The 20,927-nt window shown below is 36.2% G+C and overlaps 3 protein-coding genes across 11 annotated transcripts; 1 reads left to right on the forward strand and 2 right to left on the reverse strand.

Annotated features, from left to right (window-relative positions):
* The first annotated feature begins 1,238 nt into the window (after window positions 1–1,238).
* LOC105319123 (beta-1,3-galactosyltransferase 9) lies at window positions 1,239–5,895 on the forward strand. 5 transcript variants are annotated; one of them, XM_034482058.2, is made up of 4 exons: window positions 1,239–1,442; window positions 1,601–1,693; window positions 2,328–2,529; window positions 4,574–5,895. In XM_034482058.2, the coding sequence occupies exons 3-4, from the start codon at window positions 2,516–2,518 to the stop codon at window positions 5,577–5,579; spliced, it is 1,020 nt and encodes a 339-aa protein (XP_034337949.2). In that variant the 5' UTR covers window positions 1,239–1,442; window positions 1,601–1,693; window positions 2,328–2,515; the 3' UTR covers window positions 5,580–5,895. The 5 variants fall into 5 exon arrangements, with proteins under 5 accessions (XP_034337949.2, XP_034337946.2, XP_034337948.2 ...); XM_034482055.2 differs by having other exon boundaries at window positions 2,373–2,529; XM_034482057.2 differs by having other exon boundaries at window positions 1,604–1,693.
* Window positions 5,896–13,937: 8,042 nt separating this feature from the next.
* LOC105336242 (collagen alpha-1(II) chain) lies at window positions 13,938–15,404 on the reverse strand. The gene is made up of 2 exons (XM_011440476.4): window positions 15,202–15,404; window positions 13,938–14,986 (listed from the first exon to the last, which is right to left on the reverse strand). The coding sequence occupies exons 1-2, from the start codon at window positions 15,401–15,403 to the stop codon at window positions 14,043–14,045; spliced, it is 1,146 nt and encodes a 381-aa protein (XP_011438778.3). The 5' UTR covers window position 15,404; the 3' UTR covers window positions 13,938–14,042.
* Window positions 15,405–17,206: 1,802 nt separating this feature from the next.
* LOC105336240 (3 beta-hydroxysteroid dehydrogenase/Delta 5-->4-isomerase type 2) lies at window positions 17,207–20,842 on the reverse strand. 5 transcript variants are annotated; one of them, XM_066078620.1, is made up of 5 exons: window positions 20,160–20,842; window positions 19,625–19,770; window positions 18,934–19,098; window positions 18,419–18,634; window positions 17,207–18,263 (listed from the first exon to the last, which is right to left on the reverse strand). In XM_066078620.1, exons 2-5 carry the CDS (start codon window positions 19,758–19,760, stop codon window positions 17,710–17,712), a joined length of 1,071 nt encoding a protein of 356 aa, XP_065934692.1. In that variant the 5' UTR covers window positions 19,761–19,770; window positions 20,160–20,842; the 3' UTR covers window positions 17,207–17,709. The 5 variants fall into 5 exon arrangements, with proteins under 5 accessions (XP_065934692.1, XP_065934693.1, XP_065934694.1 ...); XM_066078621.1 differs by having other exon boundaries at window positions 19,625–19,767; window positions 20,152–20,842; XM_066078622.1 differs by having other exon boundaries at window positions 20,152–20,842.
* Between the last annotated feature and the right edge of the window lie 85 nt (window positions 20,843–20,927).

Consider the following 20,927-nt stretch of genomic DNA (forward strand, 5'->3'; position numbering starts at 1 on the left):
CAAATTAAAGGAATAAAAAGGTACCTAAGACTGATCCTTGTGGGACACCAGAGTTTGTACTTCGTATAATGTTGGTGAGTAACCATCGAGGACTACACTCTGGGTTCTATCAGACTAGCAATTTTCAATCCAATGTATTAATTTATCAAAGATTATATAATATTTTAATTTGCAAAGGATACCGTTGTGCCTAACTCTATCAAAAGCTTTAGAGTTGTCGCAAAACACAAATCTGATGTCTCTACCTTTATCAAGACTAGATATTCTTGTATTATATATTTCAACTATAGTATGTCCCAAGTACTTTTTGATGATTTTTAATAGAAGTACACGTACCTGTGAAAGAAATACAATTGAAATCGATGAAAGGGAATATATCCAAGATATCTTCATTGAACAATTATCCTTTCACTCATAAAATTTCACAGGAACGAAAACAATTTTCTTACGGAGATTTGTAATTGGAAATGTTTACATCTTTTCTCCATTCGGAATACACTCGGAATACATCGCACACTTTTTTAACATTATCATCCGAGCTTATTAATGGTTGGCGCAATGCAAAATCTCCGTAGACTTTCAATTTTTGGATGTATATTGAAACCTGAAGCGGTAGAGGGGGCGTTTCAAAACAGATAATCTGGACATTTTTCATAGTAGTGGATGAAGGTAGTTTGAGCACAAAGGTATTTACTATTATTAAAATATCAAGCAAAAAGTGGTGGAAGCAAAAACTCGGGACAGAGTATAACTGATTGGTTGTGGAATAACCAGGTTGAAATCCTGATTGATATTTTTTAATGATAATATCTTCAAGAGAGCAGTTATCTATATGTTTCAACAGAATTTGGTCTAAAATTGTATTGCATAGTAATCTCACAAATTGTAGGATCATAGTTCTTGAGAAGGAGATTTTTAAAAGGTTTTCTCTATATATTTACTTTGAATCCCTCTTGCGCATCGTCTCACGCGTGTTGAAATATCAAAGGTGTAAGTTATTGCAACTCTGGTGAGGGCAATTCGTAGTTTATTGCCAAAATGTCTTCATTTATAAGTATATAGATGGTCTGGACAAGAGTGCACGAACAGACGGACGACGGGTTAGTTCATTTAAGCAATATTTAAGAAGAATTTTAAAGACGCTTATATTTTTAGTTTACAAATCCCAGAAAATGTTTTGCATTTTTTATGATCTTTGTATTTATATAAAAACTAAACATTTTATTTAATCCCGAGTGGCTTTCCATAATATTTCTTCCAAAACCTGAACCCAAAACGTGGGAAAGAAAGCCTACTATGGGAAAAAGATTTCTATATAGTTGTCTTCCTCCCGGCGGGATATACATGTAGCAAGTTTTTCGGGGAGGCTTCTACGAGGGAAAAGCTGCTATCAAACACTGGGATACTGTAACAGTTATACTTTAAAGCGCCATAACCCTCCGGTAAGAGAGATAACTCTACTAAGTTCTACTACGATTAACCCTTCCATATACCTTATGTTTGAAATGTTTACCGTTATTTTAACCATTCAATATGCATATAAACATGTGAAATTTGTTAACTTGTGTTTTGATTACTTTATAACCTGCACTCTCTTCAGCAGAATATAATCACCAGCAGTTGACTGTAGCCATACAAAGACTGAAGCAGAAGGCTGTAAATAATGACACGTCAACAACAGTCAATTTCTGCAGTACGTTGCATTAATTTTTTTTAATACAAAGAATTTAAAACTTGTGTGTGTGTGTGTGGGGGGGGGGGGGGGGGGGGGGGGGGGGGATTCAACAACACAACAAGAAATTGATTCGGTGTTATTAAGATTTTTAAAAATGAGAATAATTTATATCTAATTTTATTCTTAATTAAAAACTTTAAAAAAATTAAATTATTATTATTCAGCGCTCCATTAAACAAATCTAACACAAAAAGGCTAACAATCTAACACCGAACAATAAAATGTTATTTGTTAACTAGATTACATGTACAAAAATATGACTGAGAATACGGCATGAAAAAAATTTTGTTAGGTTATTTTTCTCTCTCCGTAGTACACATTTCCTCTTCTCTATCCCGAGACACATGCAAACTGATAGCGATTGGCTTTCTTAAAACTTTCTTGGCTTTGCACCCCCCCCCCCCCCCCCGGCCTCCCCTTCCTCGTTCTCGTGTCAATCTTTTAACTCTGAATAAAACTTTTTCCATTCAATACTGTCTGACTGAGATTGATTCGAAATTACACAAATAAAGAATACTTGAATGAGCGACCTCTCAGTCTGAATCGATTTTTATTTTCTCTCAACCACACAACCTATTCAACATGTGATCAGGGGTCTGCATCCGGATGTTTAAATGGCACACTGCAAACATTTTAGTAGAGAGAGAAAGCTAATTGGAATAGATCGTGGATTTAGATGTAGGAATCTTCACTGAACTGATCTGTAAGTGTACGCCCGAGTCAATGGATCCTTGTGGATTGTGGTAAGCTATCGGACCCACTGCTGGAGTCCTACTATTCATGGCGAAAAAAAGGTAAGCTTACACATGTATAAACAGATTATACTAAGCAAAGAGATGATAATGTATTATTATATGATAATAAATGTTAATGACATATTATGCAAAGTTAGCATATTACAGATTTATTTCATCCATACGCGGATATACAGGGTTCCGGGGTAGGGGGGTGTTCTGGGGAAATTTCTGGATCCGCGCATGTTCTCTTTTGTGACACAGCTACTCAATATTGTACGATTGTTCGTGTTACAAATTGTATGCTAGTGCTTGGCAGTCAGTAGTTATTCAAATCAATGAGAGGTTGTTGCATCCTGGGTTTATTTTATTTACGGAAGCCCAATAACGCTTGATGAAAGTTCTCAAACTTGATATATATGTATCTTCTTTGCATCACCAATACGTTATGATAAGTTAAAATACATATTGATTCACTCAACGATGAGTGCTTTGACTTACATGTATTGTTCCAATAGAAATGTACAATATAGTGGTATCGTGTTAATTAAAGCAGGGCGACTTGCCTTTTCCGTGTCGGATGTTTCTTTTGCTATTACAGGTGTAATACTGTAATTATTTTTTGAATGAGAAATTAAAAATCATTAACTACCGGCATTGTATTAAGCTCACGTGAGCAGAAAGCTCATGGGATTTATCCTCAGGCATAGTGAAGATTCAATTTTGTTTAAATCTTATACCCAGGGGGTAGGGTATGGCCACAACGACCCAAGGGGTAGGGTAAGGCCACAACGACCCAGGGGGTAGGGTTAGGCCACAACGAGGAGGTGGAATTTTTACATCGGAATATCTTAAAAACTCTTCTTCTCCAAAACATTTGCCAAGAAAATTCACATGTGTGAAAGCATTCCCAGGTAGTGAAGATTTAAATTATATAAAAAATGATCCCCGGGATTAGGATTGGGCCACAATGGGGACCATTTTTTAAATTATTATTCTCAATAACTCAAATGCTATAATATATGGTATTACTTATATGCAATCATCTTGACATATTGTTGATTCCCAATTGCTAAGACTGTTGCCCTTGGGGCAATTCTTTGCCCCCACAACGGGTTAAAAGTTCGTTGCAATATCATATCTCGTGCATGCCTGCCTTGCTCAAGTGAGCGATGTGGCCCATGGGCCTTTTCTAGTTTTGGATTGAAAATGACACTTTTTTATTCCTGTAGAAAATTTTATCTCAAAATCCGAAGTAAAAAAATTTCACAGCAGAAAATATTAAAATTGTTTTGTACTACAAGGAACGTTGTCATTAATGAAATATACATTGTTTTACTTTAATTCAATAAATATATTGCGATATTATTAAACAAATACCACAGGGAGAAAAAACCACATCTAGATTATTTTAACAAAGCTTGAAGAAGTAAGGGCTTGAAGAAGGCTTTTTTTCCTTATATACCCATGATAAAAATCTTTTGGCTTGTTCTATAAGAAATAATTTTGGATGCCAGGATTATAAGAGATGGTAGGATTACTCGTTTCCTGCAAAAACAGAACCATTAAACATTGTTTTTTCAGCTGTTCTTCAACAGCTGTTCTTCAAGTGCATATAAAAACTTTTTGACCTTGTTTAGAATAATCGCAGCTTCTCGGGCCTCTCCGACAAAACTCGTGTTTTTCCGAGCTCTGCGATTGATGTTCAGGATAAACAACACACTAATACCATGGGGTCAGTGTTGAGTACGGGGAAGCTCGCGGGCGTTCACCACAATTTGTGTTAAGGTGTTACATTAAAGTTTTGTTATTCAAATTACAAAACTTCAATGTAACACCTGTAACACAAATTTTAGGGGTAGCGCTTGCTCGCACCCGCTTTGTTGAATACGCCTCAAATATACGTTTTAGGGATGAATTCTTTATCTATTGAGTTTACGAATATACAAATACTAAGCTAGGTTGAAACGGGAAGAAGGCGCCTTTTAAACAGTAGGGCTTAAGAATTATCCCATAAATATTTATATAGTACATATTTCTTTTCACTTTTATTCCTTGGAAATATTCATGTAATTTATCTATTGTTTATGTTTTCTTCCTACAGGAAAACTCGCAAGAAGAAAGCTTGCTGTAATGATTTTTTCGTTGTATTTGTTTTCCTTCTCTCTATGGCTTTTCTCAGTGTTGTGTGTTACTTCAAGACTATTTCATTTATACAATCCAAAACGCGTTACTACCAGTTGGACAAGACTCCGTTAACGAAGGATGAAATCCTCAAACAGTATGATTTCACTCAGTCTCACACCTTCCACGCCGTGATACATTACATCCTCCATCCAAAGCCTCTTTGTGAACACTTTGACCTTGATTCCACTCCTAGTCGTGTGTTGATCTGTGTGAAATCGTTGCCTGGGAATTTCCACCTGCGGGAGTGGGTAAGGTGGAACATGAAATCAAATAGGGAATTTAGCGGACAGTTCACACTTGTTTTTCTCATTGGTCAGCCTTTAAACTCTTCTACGAATGAGCTAATTAGAGAAGAGAGCAACTTCTACGGTGATTTAGTTCAGGGAAACTTCACAGACATTGCATTTAACACTACATACAAGACCATCATGGGTTTTCAATGGGCAATCAAGAATTGTCACCAAGCTCAATACATCGTCTTCCTAGATGAACGATTCAAAATCAACTTAACGAGTACTTTAACGTTTTTGAGAAATAAAAGCACGCCAAAATCGCTCTATATGGGACATTTAGTAAAAAAGGAAAAAACAAATCGTGTTAAAGAAAACATCCGATATATTCCGAAGGAAGAATACCCTCTTAGTTTCCTTCCTCCGTTTGTGTCCGGTAGTGCCTTTATAGTCAGTATGGACGTAGCTAAAACGCTGGCTTTTCATTTTGATTCCGTGAAAATGGTTCATCTAGATGAAGTATTCCTGGGCCTTGTTGCCATGTTTAGTGACGTCATCTTTATGCATTCAGATCTTGTGACGTTAGAAAACTGTGGCGGTTTCAAAGGAAAATTAGCCTGCAACATGTTCTTATCTGTTGATGACGCACTACACGCCTGGATGGAGTTTACAAATAGTAATGTGCGTTTATAGTATTATAAACTCTGTGATTTGTTGATATGTATCTATGATCATTGATGTCATGCAGACGACTTTTTTCTTTGCATACATACCCCCCCCCCCCCCTTAGCTTTGTTTCACACATTTTATGTTTTTGCGTAAGTTGTTATATGAACCAGAAAGAATGGAGAAGGAAAAGGGAAAAGTCTTCCTATCGACCTGTTTAAGTAATCTTAGAAGTCTGAAACAATTACATTAATAATTTTTTTACCTTTTTGTCAATAAAGTTTTGGGTTTTGTGTCGATTGTATTGACGCATTAGTGTTATAATCGGTCACATACTTATAAATTTGTTGTTGTTGTTTTTTTAAGACAAAAACGCTTCGTGTATTTTCACGTATTGGTGATTTAGTGACAATGAAGAGAATTGTCAAATTGGGTAGGTAGAACTGTAGAACGCCTATATTACAACCGTTGATAAACTCTTTAATTAAGGAATAAAGAATCATTCTTTTAGTATCATGATGTGATAATTTTGGTCGGGCGTGTTTAAATCCAATAAAGCCCGAAGGGCTTTATGATTGATTTGTTCACGCTCCGAACGAAATTATGGTCATTATTGTGTACGTATATTTAGCATATTATTAATTTTAGCGTTAAAAAAGTTTAATCCTTAATTAAATTAAATGTGTTGATACGAACTAAGTATGCGTACTTAAATCCTCAAATAGTGTCTTTTTTAAAACATCGTTGCATATAGAGTAGGCATTGCTTAGATACACAGCCGTTGCATTGAATACTCAGTAATCATTAATACGAACTGCATGGAGAGATCGTACTGAAATCATTCATTTTGTTTTTAAAACTCCAATACTTATATAGTGGGCTTTGTTATAAATACACAGCTGTTGCGTTGACAACCTTTCGTTGCTAAGAAACGTTTTACTCTATTGGGCAATTTTAGATTCGTTTAAAAACAATTCTCATTCTTATATTGAAATTTTCCCATAGAGATATTTAGACTCTGAAGGTGATAAAGTCAAGTGCTGCCTCTTTAGTCCAAAATTTTGTATCAAGTCTGATACACTTACAGTCAGGTACATGTATTTGGTTGAGAATGTTGATTAAAAGCTTAAAATTTTACATGCATTAAGTAGTTTGGAGGGTTAATAGCATCAACGCTTTTGGCAGCTGCCGGTATATGTCTTAGTGTTCGTTAAGGTAAATGTTTTTGTGCGATTTCATTCCCAAGATTAGGTTTACCTGTATAATAATAAGTAAGAAAAATTGAAAATCTATATTACAGTTGAATTTATGAGAATTTGTACCGTCAAATTCACCCATACTCATGTATCCAAAACAAGGATTTTGTCGTTGAGGGGGAGCAGTTCACGTTTACCCAGAAGAGTACAACACTAGACTATATTCTTTTTGACAAGCATGTTCTCAATGGGTTGAAACGGTATAAGATCGATTATTGAGGAGGGTGCATTTTCCATCACATCTGATCATCTACCGGTGTTGTATAGCAGTTTTTCCCCCATAGTAGCTTTTCCCCCCGGAAAACCTACTATATAGTAGACTTTCCCCCCGGGGGGAAAATCTACTATATAGTAGCTTTTCCCCCATAGTAGGGTTTCTCCCTCACGTTTTTGGTTCAGATTTTATAACAAATATTTATGGAAATCCAGTAAGGATTAAAATCAATGTATCTACACTCCCAGGTTGCATACTAGTACATGTATATGCATTCATCTGTACAGGTTAAGTTTCGTTTTGCCGATTTATTATTTTTATAGACAATGCTGAAAGTTTAACATGTGTGTAATGGAACTACACATAGAACTTAATTTAGGTAATTTATTGAAAAAAGTTTTACAAGTTATACACTTATATGCATAATTCTGTGTTCTGAAATTGTATTAAACGAGAATGTTTTTAGAATTTCTTGATAAATTTATCAGACTGTTTGTCTGTTTGTAAACCTCTGTTTTAGAGAAATTTTGTTTCCGATGTTTCAGAGCCCGATCCTATAAAATCCTATTATAATAATTATAGTGCATATTGTTTAGGGTCAAATGTCTCATAAACTAGAGATGACCATATCACCATATTTTTATAGTGGCAGTGGTTTACCACTTGAAGATGATTCTGAAAATTTCAGCCCTCAGGGTAGGGGCCCTTGATGTTTCAGGGCCCGATGTTTAAAACCCCATTATAATGATTGAATAGTGTTCTATAAGTGGGGACCCGAATCTCAAAATCTAGAGATGACCAATTAACCATATTTTCACAGTGATAGTGGTATACCACTAGTAGATGACACTGAAAATTTAAGCCCCCATGCACGTTAGGAGCCTTTGTTGTTTTTGAGCCCGCTGTTTGAAATCCAATTATAAAGAATATGTATTTTTTAGGGCCCCATATCTCAAAAACTATAGATGACCACATGAACATATTTTTACGGTCATTTAAAAGTAAAAACATCATTAAAAAATACACAATCACTCATATATATCTTTATCAAAATGATTGAAAATTACGTTTTAATTCTGCTGCTTTTTTTTTAATTTACAAACAATTTTTTTTAAAAAGGTACGCGCGTAAAATTCATTATTTTTCAAAACATTTAATCAATTCATAAGATGACTAATGATATAATGAATAATTAGATAAATAAATCAATGAACTTTTATTCATATAAGGAGAAACCGAAAATCAAAAATAAATAACCAACCTAAGCGCATATACGACTTTTTTACTTGTTAGTTGATAAGCAGAACAAGCTTATATTTAAAAAAAGTCAGCTCATCACAATATATGTGTTGGTTGTTTTTTTGGTTTTTTTTTTTTTTTTTTGGTTTTTTTTTTAATTACCCTTGTTTAATTGTTCGAAGAAATAATATGGTACACAAGTAAATCTTTATTGCAAAAATATGAAACAAATAGTATAATTTTTTTAGGTAATGGAATCGTATATATCTTGATTTATAAAGCATCGTTTTCAAAATTGTATATTTATAAATCACGTTGCAAACTTAAAAAGGGAAAAATTAGCAAATAGTGAGTGACAATATAAACATAAAGTTAGTTCAGATTCCATTTTACATTTTCCAAAGTAACCAGTAAAGATACCGACATTGTTCTGGTTGTGAAGACATTTCATTGTTTTTTAAAATGTTTACATCATAATATCTCGCGTTTCGTACATGTAGAAATGTGCTTAAAATATGAATGTACGTAACTTTAAAACTAAATGGTGAACACTAACTTTACACATGCTTTTAATGCATAATTAAAATACCCCTTAACCATGATTTAGAACCCCATCAATCAAAGTAAAACTAAAACATTTCAGTTTCTCATCATATCATTGCATCCTGTCTCCCGTTTGATATTTAGAAGAAGAAATATATACTAGTAATTGTTTTTAAGATCTTCAATTCTAGCGGTATTAATTTAAAATTGATGGCCTTTTGGACGAAGGGAGTGATACATTTCCACTTTTTATTCCCTTCCTCTACAAAATTAAGTCAAGATTGGTCAGTTAGTTCCCTGGGAGAAGCTTATACATTAATGGTAAGGCAAACCGGCGTATTTTCACTCAAATGTGTTCTTACATGTTCATAACGTCGAAGTCAAAACTGTAGCATCGATTAGATGAAAAAGATTCAAGGTATTCCGAAATCCGTGTAAAAGGTGTTGCAAAAAGGGGTGAGAACAGGTGAAATAAACGATGATGACACATGCATGTTATGAAGGCGCATGCTTTAGTTCATATTTGGGGTTGAAAAACCATGTATTTTATTCTAGGTATTAATAAATGGCATAATTATCCTTTTTTGTGAGAAATTACTATCATATCAGTTATTGCAAATTATTGTCACGAATGGTCCGCAATAAACATGGCCAGAAAGTAAAAATGGGGGAAAATCCACTATATAGTAGGTTTTCCGTGGGGGTAATCTGGCTATAAAAAGGGGGAAAGCCCACTATATAGTCAGCTTTCCGTGGGGGAAAAACTGCTATATAGCCATTTTTCCGGGGGGAAGAACTGCTATATAGCCATTTTTCCGGGGGGAAAGATGGCTAGGGGGAAAAGGCACTATATAACACCGGTTTTAGCATATTTTGACCTTAAAATTCAAAGGCACTCTCTAATGAACTCTAACACCATATTACCCGCATGGCACAAGGCAACACCTGAATTCATTGTAACATATAGAAACCAAGTGGAACGCAACATACACAAGTTACTACTAAGCGAAATCAGGGTGGATAAAGACATTGATAAACTCGTCAGTGATATAACGGAAATATTAATTACTTGCGCTCAAAACTCGGTCCCCTTTTCTAAATACAACCCCTACACTAGACCAGAATGGACTAAATCTGTCAAAAATCTACATACAATTGAACGGAACAAACGTAGGGTATGGGTGTCCGAGGGAGGAATTTAAGCCATACCGAGAGTACAAGCGGGCAAAGCGACAATTTCGAAATGCTCTTAATGAGGAACACGAAAAATATATGCGAAAAGTATACAGTGACATTGACAATGCCGCAGAAATTGACGTCCGTCTGTTTTGGAAATTAACCAAACGCAGAAAGCCAAGGAGGTCCCGAATCTACCCAGAAATCCGCGACGAAGAAGGAGTTACTCATACAGACCCACAAGGTGTCGCAGAAACGTTCGTACCAACATCTTACGACTGAATGTGAAGAGGATCCGGGGTATATACCAGGGGGTCAACTTACAACAGCAGAAATAACGTCAGCCATAAATACACTCAAATTACGTAAAGCACCCGGTGACGACTCTGTAACCAATGAACACATAATTCATGGTGGTGCATCACTTATCGCTTGTATTTTGAAGCTGTTTAATTCTATTGTGCAATATAATTATATCCCTCTCTGTTGGAAACGTGGTCTTATAGTTCCATTACATAAAGGAGGAAACAAGTCTAAAGATTCCTGCAACAACTACAGACCAATAGCCTTATTACCATGCCTCTTTAAACTTTTTGAAAAGGTTGTGTACAATCGAATCAATCAACAATTTTTACAAACTAAAGATTTTCCACATTCTCAACAACAGGGTTTTCAGAAGGAACTAGGTTGTCTGACAGCGTCATTTAATCTCCAAGAGACAATAATACATAATTTAGAACAAGGAAGCAATGTATTCGTATGTTTTCTTGACACCAGCAAGGCATTTGACACGGTGTGGAGGCCTGGACTAATGTTTAAACTATATGAACTTGGTATTAATGGCAAATTATGGTCTCTCATTAACAAATGCCACCAAAACACCCTAAGCTCAATTGTCGTAAATCAAACTCGTTCAGAGTGGTTTCCGGTACAACAAGGTGTTCGACAGGGTGGCGTTCTATCAACGTTCCTTTATCTTGTCTACATAAATGATCTCATCCATGTCATACAGTCCGGTAGTCCAAACACAGGTATACTCAATATACCTAGCAACTGCACTTCCTTAGCAGATGACTTGGCTCTAATTGGTATTTCTCCGCTTGCGCTACAAACACTGTTAAATATTGCATACTTTTCCTGCAAGTGGCGATTTACATTTAATGCGTCTAAATCATGTGTTCTACAGTTTCGCGCTAAAAAAGCTAAACTAGATAACACAAACTGGCATCTAGGTCCTGCAAAAGTGTCTTGTGAACAATCTTACAACCATCTAGGAATCGTAATCAACCACAAGTGTAAACTTTCGGATAGAATAAACGAAGCATGCAACAAAGGACGAAAATCCTACTTTGCATTATCCGATCTTGGCACACCATTTCTTAACCCTAATACGTTATCCCATCTATACAAAAAATTGTACTCCCATCAGTGCTTTATGGATGCGAACTTTGGTGCAACTTGTCTCTAACAGACAAAAACAAACTAAACGCTTTTCAACACTTTGTCTGTAAGAACTCGCTGGATTTACCAAAACTGTGGAGATCAGACATGTGCGAATCCTTTTTTGATGTCTTACCTATCAACGCAGAGATTGACGTTCGGAAGCTTTTAATCTTTGGGAGACTTTGTCGTGTAGACCCAAAAACGTTAACAAAAAGGATATTTCTAACGAGATTATTTTCTTACTTACACGATCTTTCCGTAAATCAGTTTGGCTTTATTCCTGATATTATAAAGGTTCTCCAATCTTACAACCTTACAGTTTACTTGTGGGATTTTCTAAAAGACGGAACCTTTCCCGAGAAACCTTGCTGGAAGAAAATTGTCCGCAACAATGTTACTACTTCACACCTTTCTCAACGAAAAGCGCGGATGTCTCATGACCCTGACTTCCTGGTTTTCACAGAAATTTTCAGAGAGTCAAAACCCTCCTCGATTTGGAATATACCTGAAAACTATTCGGAAATTAAACTCTGCAAGTTCATCTGTAAACTCTGCACAAGTGTAAGTTTCAATGGAAATCCCTATTCATGTATTCTGTGCGGTAAATCCTTTGTCGACGTGTTTCAACATTCTTCTTGTGTCTGCCCAGCTACTGTGGTAATACGTGAAAATTGGTGGAACATAATAACAAACTGTTTCAGCATAGAATTATGCGAGGAATTATGTGGTCTTTCTGAAAACGACCTGTTTCATGTACTTCTCGGGCGTCGTACAAATCATGAATCGGACAATAAATCATTCCACATTCTGAACTTCAATCTTGTTCGGGCGACAGCGGCAGCATACTTCCGATCCACAACAGTTGCCACTTCCGCTACTACTTGATCCACTTCAAGGCTATTACCCATTGTTTTCATTTTCATGTGTGTGTGTGGGTGTGTGTGTGTGTGTGTGTGTGTGTGTGCGCATATATAAATTGTATATAATCATATGCTAGTTGTATGTTATCAAATCTCTTAACAGAGGAAATAAAGTATGATTGATTGATTGAGTATCATGATGTGATAATTTTGGTCGGGCGTGTTTAAATCCAATAAAGCCCGAAGGGCTTTATGATTGATTTGTTCACGCTCCGAACGAAATTATGGTCATTATTGTGTACGTATATTTAGCATATTATTAATTTTAGCGTTAAAAAAGTTTAATCCTTAATCAAATTAAATGTGTTGATACGAACTAAGTATGCGTACTTAAATCCTCAAATAGTGTCTTTTTTAAAACATCGTTGCATATAGAGTAGGCATTGCTTAGATACACAGCTGTTGCATTGAGTACTCAGTAATCATTAATACGAACTGCATGGAGAGATCGTACTGAAATCATTCATTTTGTTTTTAAAACTCCAATACTTATATAGTGGGCTTTGTTATAAATACACAGCTGTTGCGTTGACAACCTTTCGTTGCTAAGAAACGTTTTACTATATGGGGCAATTTTAGATTCGTTTAAAAACAATTCTCATTCTTATATTGAAATTTTCCCATAGAGATATTTAGACTCTGAGGGTGAAAAAGTCATAACTTTCAAATGCTGCCTCTTTAGTCCAAAATTTTGTATCAAGTCTGATACACTTACAGTCAGGTACATGTATTTGGTTGAGAATGTTGATTAAAAGCTTAAAATTTTACATGCATTAAGTAGTTTGGAGGGTTAATAGCATCAACGCTTTTGGCAGCTGCCGGTATATGTCTTAGTGTTCGTTAAGGTAAATGTTTTTGTGTGATTTTATTCCCAAGATTAGGTTTACCTGTATAATAATAAGTAAGAAAAATTGAAAATCTATATTACAGTTGAATTTATGAGAATTTGTACCGTCAAATTCACCCATACTCTTGCGAAAAAAGAACTGAAAGTGTAAGAATTAAGAACACAAGTATTCTGAGGGGGAATATGTGTTTGATTATAAAAATGTATACTAGTAACCTGGTCTATGTCACCTAACTCAGCGAGGCTGTATATCCATACAAACTCTCGCTCTATGTGGCACATAATCAAATCATGTGTAAGCGGCTTTTGCTAATGGCGATAGATTAGACAGTTTCCAACCCTCGGAACTTTTCTGATTTCAGTTCAAGAATATTTCAAAATTTCCTTCAGACCACAATATAAGAGTCCATCCGTTGTAAAGATGTTCATGAAAAAATCTAGTACCAAAATGCCAATTTTATATCCGATTCTTTGGCGGAAAACCCATGGAATTAGTCAGATAATATTTTTGGACTTGAAACGGGGGAAATGTGAAACAACACTCGCTGTCAGATAAAAGTATAATTCTTTTATAGGCATCCGCACTCAAAATAGTGTAGTGTAAAAGTTTGGTTCTGCACCATATAGTAAACACCAAATATTGCATTTCTTAAAGATTAGGTATGTAAATATAGAGTTCTCTTCCCTGAGAAAATTATATGGATAAATAATTTGACTTTAATAAAAAAAATCAAATAGTCAACTTAGAATTTTTTGAGTACGCAAATTTAATTTTTCTTAATATTTTCTATACAAACAACTTAACAAAATCATCAGTTATTAGATAAATACAACAGTAGAGACATGAAGTGATTAGATGTAATCATCCCAGAATGCATTTTTATACCCTGGTTTGCCCATATCCCCTTTAGGTCCTTTGGGTCCTTTAGGTCCCCTCAGACCTTTATCTCCAGTGGGTCCTCTAGAGCCTGGAACTCCGGGATCCCCTTTTGGACCCTTATATCCTTGAGGTCCCTGGCTACCTGCATCCCCGGTTTCGCCTTTATCACCTTTCTCTCCTACATTTCCTGTCTCACCACGCTCTCCTTTAAATCCTTTAGGTCCCCTTGGTCCTTTGTCACCTATGTCTCCTTTTCTTCCAACTTTTCCTCGCGGTCCAACGTCACCGGTGTCTCCTTTCATTCCTCTCTCCCCTTGATCTCCCTTTAATCCCTTTGGACCCCTAATTCCACGCAAACCCCTGAAACCCTTAGGACCCATCTTTCCTGTTCTTCCAGTGATGCCAATGTCACCAGTCATTCCTTTATCGCCCTTCTCCCCTTTCATTCCAGGGTCCCCCTTGTCGCCCTTATCACCTTTCGGACCCGTCTCTCCCTTTTCTCCTACTTCCCCAGGCCTGCCTTGAATTCCTTTTATTCCTCTTTCTCCTCTCGGTCCAACATCTCCAACGACTCCTTTCATTCCCTGGTCCCCTTTCTCTCCCTTGGCACCTTTAAACCCCCGAGGTCCCCTGTTCCCTCTCTCTCCTTTTTCCCCACGGTCTCCTTTAATACCATCAGGACCCTTGGGACCTTGGTTTCCAGTAGGTCCTTTATTTCCCATCTCACCTGTTTGACCTTTCCGCCCAGTTTTACCTCTTGGTCCTCGGTCTCCTCTGTCGCCTTTCTCGCCTTGGATCCCTTGGTCACCTTGAGGACCTTTAACACCTCTTTGGCCTGGTTCGCCATCTTCTCCTTTCGCTCCGGAGCTACCAAGTAATCCTTTAGGACCCGGGGGTCCGGGCTTCCCTGGCTTACCTAATGAAATAAAAAAAAACGTGTGTTAAGTACACTGTAGATGTTAGAAGATAATGGAAAATATGAATTAGAAACCCAATATTAGCTTTACTTTTATGTTCTATAAACGCAAAAAATATAATCAACACGTAACGCAAATCATATGCTAGAATATATACACTCATAAGAAAACATCTTAAAACGAAATCTAGATACCTCCTGGTTAGTTTCCTCACCTGGTTTGGGCCTGTATGGAAGTTTGGCTATTTTTGCCTTCAGATGAATTATTGTCGATTTTAGAAGGATAATATTTTTACGGATGACTTTCAAGTCCGCCTCGCATCTCTCTTCATTGCTGCCATAGGACCAATAACTGGCTGTGGTCAGTGCCAATAACGTAGCAAAAACCAAAGGAATAGCTAGGCATCCCCTCATCATCATCCCTGATTTGTAATGAAGTCCGGAAACCTTGGAGATCCAGAGGAGAGTGAAGTACTTGGACCCACGCAAACGACTAACTAAAGACTTTGATTCAAAAATACTATATTTGGGGACTATTACATCTGTCGTTGCTTGTAAGATTGTTACCTCATTCGTCCCTTTACTTGTTTAAATTAATGAAGCAAGTTAAACCTCATGTACATGCATGTGTAATGTTAAGATATAGATATATGTTCATGGTTCCACAAAAAGCAAATCAACTGAGTGTGGCAGATGAAATATCTTATTTCCTCTGTCGCTTATAACGCAAGATCTGATTGGTTTACAAGCCAGGTGTAAAATTCCAAACCACCTGCTGAAGCTAATGTGACGTCACAATGCTATTCTTGTTTATAAGTGCACCTATAGATGGGTTGAAAAAAAATTGATTCACAATTGAATTAAAATACATTGTTTAAAATGATTAATTAAGAAAATATGTTTTATGATTTATTTATCGATCGTCAATTTATCTTAGACCAATTTTTTAAGCTGCAAAGCACTGGTAAAACAATATAATTTTAAAATTTGTTTAACATAGGAGATAAATTCGTTATCCAGGTCCAATCAAGGGTATACGGGGATTTACCCCTGGTTGTATTCCATACACCCTTGATAGAACCTGGATAATTAATATTGTTACAGAAAAGATTATCTGAAATACTGTAATTACATGTATATTGAAATTCGCGGGTATCAATTTTCGCTGATCTAGTAGCAATAACAGTTTTAAGAATTCGTTAAATTTGTGGCCAATGATTCTAACAATACAATATGTAATGATTACTGCAGTTCATTGAACAGTTAATTTCGTCGATTATCTTAACAACGAAAATTCGTTTTAAACGTATTTTGATTAAACCGCAGCATTTTCAGTGTTTTGAACTGACGTTTAGTGAAAAATACACATGAGAGAGGACTATTGATACTTTAAGAGTGCATCACCAACGGCAATCTCTCAGTTTCTTTCACCCGATATGTATCATACATTTCAAGATTTTTTTCTGCATTCATTTTCTCGACTTGAACTAACCAAATGCTATAAAAAATAATAACACCCATCAAATTCCTTTGAAAGGACTGTCAAAATTAAATAGATCTCAAAAATAAATCACGAAACAGTCTTAGGTTACGCGTTTCATTAGTTTTTCGAATTCTGAAGTGAAATTTACAGTATACTTAAGCTGAATAAAACAATTACATATATGTATAAAGCTACCTCCTGAAAAATAAGTTTGCTCCTGGTGCAGCATTGCGTGTGATGTTTGATTGGTGAACTACGTTAGTACATACATGTATGTACTACCGCTTAACCTTTGTAATCAATATATATCGTGTATAAAACAGTTACTAACAGTTATGTGAACCGTTTTAGGTTTTGGGTTGTTTTTTTATTCCACCTCTCAGTTTCTTTCACCCGATATGTATCATACATTTCAAGATTTTTTTCTGCATTCATTTTCTCGACTTGAACTAACCAAAGGCTATAAAAAATAATAACACCCATCAAATTGCTTTGAAAGGACTGTCAAAATTAAATAGTTCTCTCTAACTAAAAGTTATGTGAACCGTTTTAGGTTTTTGGGTTTTTTTTAATTCCACCTTACAGGTAAAGGGACATTTTAAAGAGGAAAAAACATACGAGTAAAAAAAGTTAAAAATTGGGTTACTTTTCCGTTAAATCAATTTTCATTGGCGTAAACAGTGAACATTTAAACAAATTCCATACACAAAATCAACTAGGATTCAAACTATTGGACAATAAATATAAGTTTATAATTCAAATTCAAAACTACATGTATGCTATACATATACCATCGTAGATGTTCCACTTACTCTGTTTTCAGATTCAAAAATATTGCACAATTTGAAAACAAAAGTTTCTTTTAAAAATAGATTTTTGTCGACAAAAGAATCTTAGATGATGTTTAACACTGTGTAACCTTACACAGTAGTACGTACTCAAAATCAGTTTCAATTACACGTATATTCAACACACATACACATGTAAATATTTTTTGCATGAACACTTTCTGAATTTTTATGCAACATTATTGGATTTGTTCTCTTCATTTTCCAAACTTCTTTCAATCATTTATACTACATTGATCCTTATTCACTTTGTTATTCTTGTTTGCTTTAGTGTTTTGACTAAAACATGAAAGGAATAATTTAATTTCGAAGAAATCGAATTTGCAATGTACCGATAGAAGACTTCACACAATTACATATTCTGTGATTGTCTTGCGTCATTCAGTCATTTGTCACGTGACCGCTGTTTTATAGTACTCACACGAACGGCTATAGCTCTCCTCCCAATCGAACAAAGGGGAATAATTCAGCTCGGTTTTAGCTTTATTATAAGAAAAGCTCCATTTTTTGTTTGCGTACCGTACAGTTGAGGACGATATGGGAAGATTTATTTGTTTAATAGGGGAAATCAACCAAACAATCCATTCTAATAATAAAACGATCACCAGGATCAACGTATAAGGAATTGGTCTCGACGAGAGCCTGCCGCCATAGAGTTTGATAAAGAGTTCACTGAATTTGAACAACTGCATGAGCGGCGTCTCATCTCCAATGAAGTAAGCCTCTCCTCCAATAGAAGTATCCTGACTAAGTTTCCTTAAAGCGCACACAAAGCCCCAAGCCACATTACCTACATAAGCATACTGGCTAACCGCCTGAGGACTTCCGAAGTGATACAAAACGCCACCTTGTTTCTTTGCATTGCGTATGACTTCTGTCACAAAAATGGCGTCAAGTTCTCCATACAATACTCCTGGTCGAAGAACAACAGTTCGCAAACGATCACCTGAAATTATGATAATTCTTTGACAATACTTTTTACCCTAAACAACAGAATTATTACGAATGATCATTTAACATTGATATGTAAGGGTATTAATACGTTAAAGTAGATGTTTTTTTTTTCAGAAGGAGCTACATGAACCATATAATTGATAATACCGTTTTTCAATCGTGATCCGTGTTTTGTCAGCACGATCTTTTCTGCCTCTAGCTTTGTCCTGGCATAATCTCCAAAGGCCAGATTGCTTGGTTCTACTTTGTAGGTCTCGTCAACCATCGTCTGGTCCGTCAAGTCTACAGCCGTGTCCTGCGTAGAACACGTTATAACTATTCCAACATTAGCACCCACACAGGCGTCTAGCAATAAAGCAGTGCCTAAAAGAAGAAATATCAAATATACATCTCTCTACGAGCTTATCTCTTTTGTGAAGACTGGGGACACTATAAGATACAATGGACAGACAAATGGACTCTCTGCTGCATATATGCATATTGAGAATTTTATTTAGACACATTACATTGATGTTAAAACATTTTCATGAATTAGCAAACATTTGATATCTACAAACACTACATCTGTAGTAACTTTGGTAACACATATTCTTAAGTCTCGGTTCCTAAATGACAACATAAGAAACTCTCTTGGGTTTGAAAACAAAATATTGTATGACCACCTTTGACATTGACGTCTTGCATGGCCTTGACATTGGGGAAGGTCGAGACACTGATGACTGCCGCCAGGTGGATAACACAGTCTACCTTCTGGACAGCTTTTCTGACCACCTCGGGGTCGGTTATTGAACCCGTGATACATTCTATTGGAATCTTCGGCTTGTAATCTAAACATCAAAAAAAAAATCGTAACCTGGTGGACGAAGGGATTGGTACAGGCACGTAGCATCAGGGGGGGGGGGGGGGGGCAGGGGGGGGGGGGGCAGGGGGGGGGGGGGCCTGGCCCCCTCACTTTTTCTCGCAGCAACTAATATTTTGAAATTTACATTTAAAAAATTGAATTATCATGGAGTTGCCCCCCCCCCCCCCACTTTTTTTCGAGGATGTAAAAATTGATATGAAAATAAGGAAATTAGGATTGAATATTTGAAGTTATATACTAACCCCCCCCCCCCCCCCCCCCCCCCCCCCCACGGATTAGGATTTTGAAGATTTTGGGAAAGTCTTATTTCCCTTTTTTTTTTTTTTTTTTGCTTGTCAAGATTTTTTGGATGAGTCTGCCCCCCCCCCCCCCCCCCACTTTCAAAAGCGATGCTACGTGCCTGTGGTATGTGTTCAGCAAGGCGTAATTTTTGGGGAAAAAATTTATTGTGCAATTTTTCCATAGTGTATAATAGTAGAAATATTACGTACCAAGTTTCTGCACAAATGTATCTTTGTCAAAGAGGACTAAATAAGTCACAAAGTCTGCCGCTTTTTCGTGTAGAGTCTTGACCACGTGTTGACCCAGAAACCCACTGGCGCCCGTCACGAGTACAGTGCAAGGCATGTCAATGCTGCTATGAAAGATCAGATCACGCTAAAACCATGAAAGTCTCCCAGTATTTAATTTTTATGACAGAGATATGTTTCATTTACTCTCAGAATTGTAAAAGTATCCCATTATCTACGACTTAATTTAATTTTGATTCAAATGTAGTTTCGAATTATTCATACCTTAACGACCCGATTGTGCTCTCATACACATAACTTTTTTCCGATTAATAACATGTATTTAAAACCACATTTCATACACATACTTGACTTCCACAAAAAAAAAACCACTTTTCGGATATTCCTACTTTAGAATTAGTGTGCAGGTGCAGTCTTTGTTGTTCGGTACAATGTACCAGTATTGACGAGTGCAGTCGCGGATGTTTGCCGACACTGTTAGTTTTTACCTGTTTACCTTTAAAGTTGTTACAGGTATAGTTTGTTTGACAGCGTCGCTACATCAACCTCCTTATCCTCAAATAAACCAGGGCTCATTCATTCTCTGGACATATCACTTGCATTAAACTCGGCAGACTTCAACCGGTACGAAATCTCCATGGATGGCACCTGGCGTTACTGGGGGTGTTTTTTGTTGTATGGCGGCCTGGTCATGACACATTTACCGTTATTCTAACGGTGAACACCAATGGTCACCTATAGTCTGTCCCAAGATATTTATGCAGCACATTTGGGCGATTTTTAAAAGAAATACACATACCTGTGAAAGAAGTGCAATTGTAATAGTTGAAAGGGATAATTTCCAAGATAATTCAATTGACACATTATCAACTGTCACTCAGAAAAATTCACAGGAACGAAAACAGATTCCTTACGGAGATTTATAATGGGGAATGTTTACATCTTAACTCCATTCGGAATACACTCAGAATACATCGCGCAATTTTTCAACGTTATCATCCGGGCTTGCTGCAATACAAAATCTTCGTAGACATCACATTTTTTAGCATTGTATTGAAACCTGATAAGCTAACAGGGGCGTTTCGACTGAGAAATCTTGGAAATTTTTTATACTTTTGAATGAACATCGTTTGAACCCTGAGGTATTTATAAATATCAGGCAATTAAGCAAAATGTGAATCCAAGATATCTTGGGACAGACTAAAAACGTCGTTATATAATTAAACTATCCTTTATAATGTTTGAAATTTTGTTTATTTGCAAA

The sequence above is a fragment of the Magallana gigas genome, chromosome 3 (genome assembly GCF_963853765.1).
Source record: "Magallana gigas chromosome 3, xbMagGiga1.1, whole genome shotgun sequence".
In the NCBI taxonomy this organism is placed as follows: Eukaryota; Metazoa; Mollusca; class Bivalvia; order Ostreida; family Ostreidae; genus Magallana; species Magallana gigas.

What these genes read in the sequence shown, in the direction of transcription:
- LOC105336242 (XM_011440476.4), bottom strand. Translation starts at nt 15,403, where the DNA reads ATGATGAGGGGATGCCTAGCTATTCCTTTGGTTTTTGCTACGTTATTG. An exon ending in TCCATACAGGCCCAAACCAG is followed by an intron (nt 14,987 to 15,201) that starts GTGAGGAAACTA and finishes TTATTTCATTAG; the next exon opens with GTAAGCCAGGGAAGCCCGGA.
- LOC105336240 (XM_066078620.1), bottom strand. Translation starts at nt 19,760, where the DNA reads ATGCCTTGCACTGTACTCGTGACGGGCGCCAGTGGGTTTCTGGGTCAA. An exon ending in GCAAGACGTCAATGTCAAAG is followed by an intron (nt 18,635 to 18,933) that starts GTGGTCATACAA and finishes TTCTTCTTTTAG; the next exon opens with GCACTGCTTTATTGCTAGAC. An exon ending in CGGATCACGATTGAAAAACG is followed by an intron (nt 18,264 to 18,418) that starts GTATTATCAATT and finishes TCATAATTTCAG; the next exon opens with GTGATCGTTTGCGAACTGTT.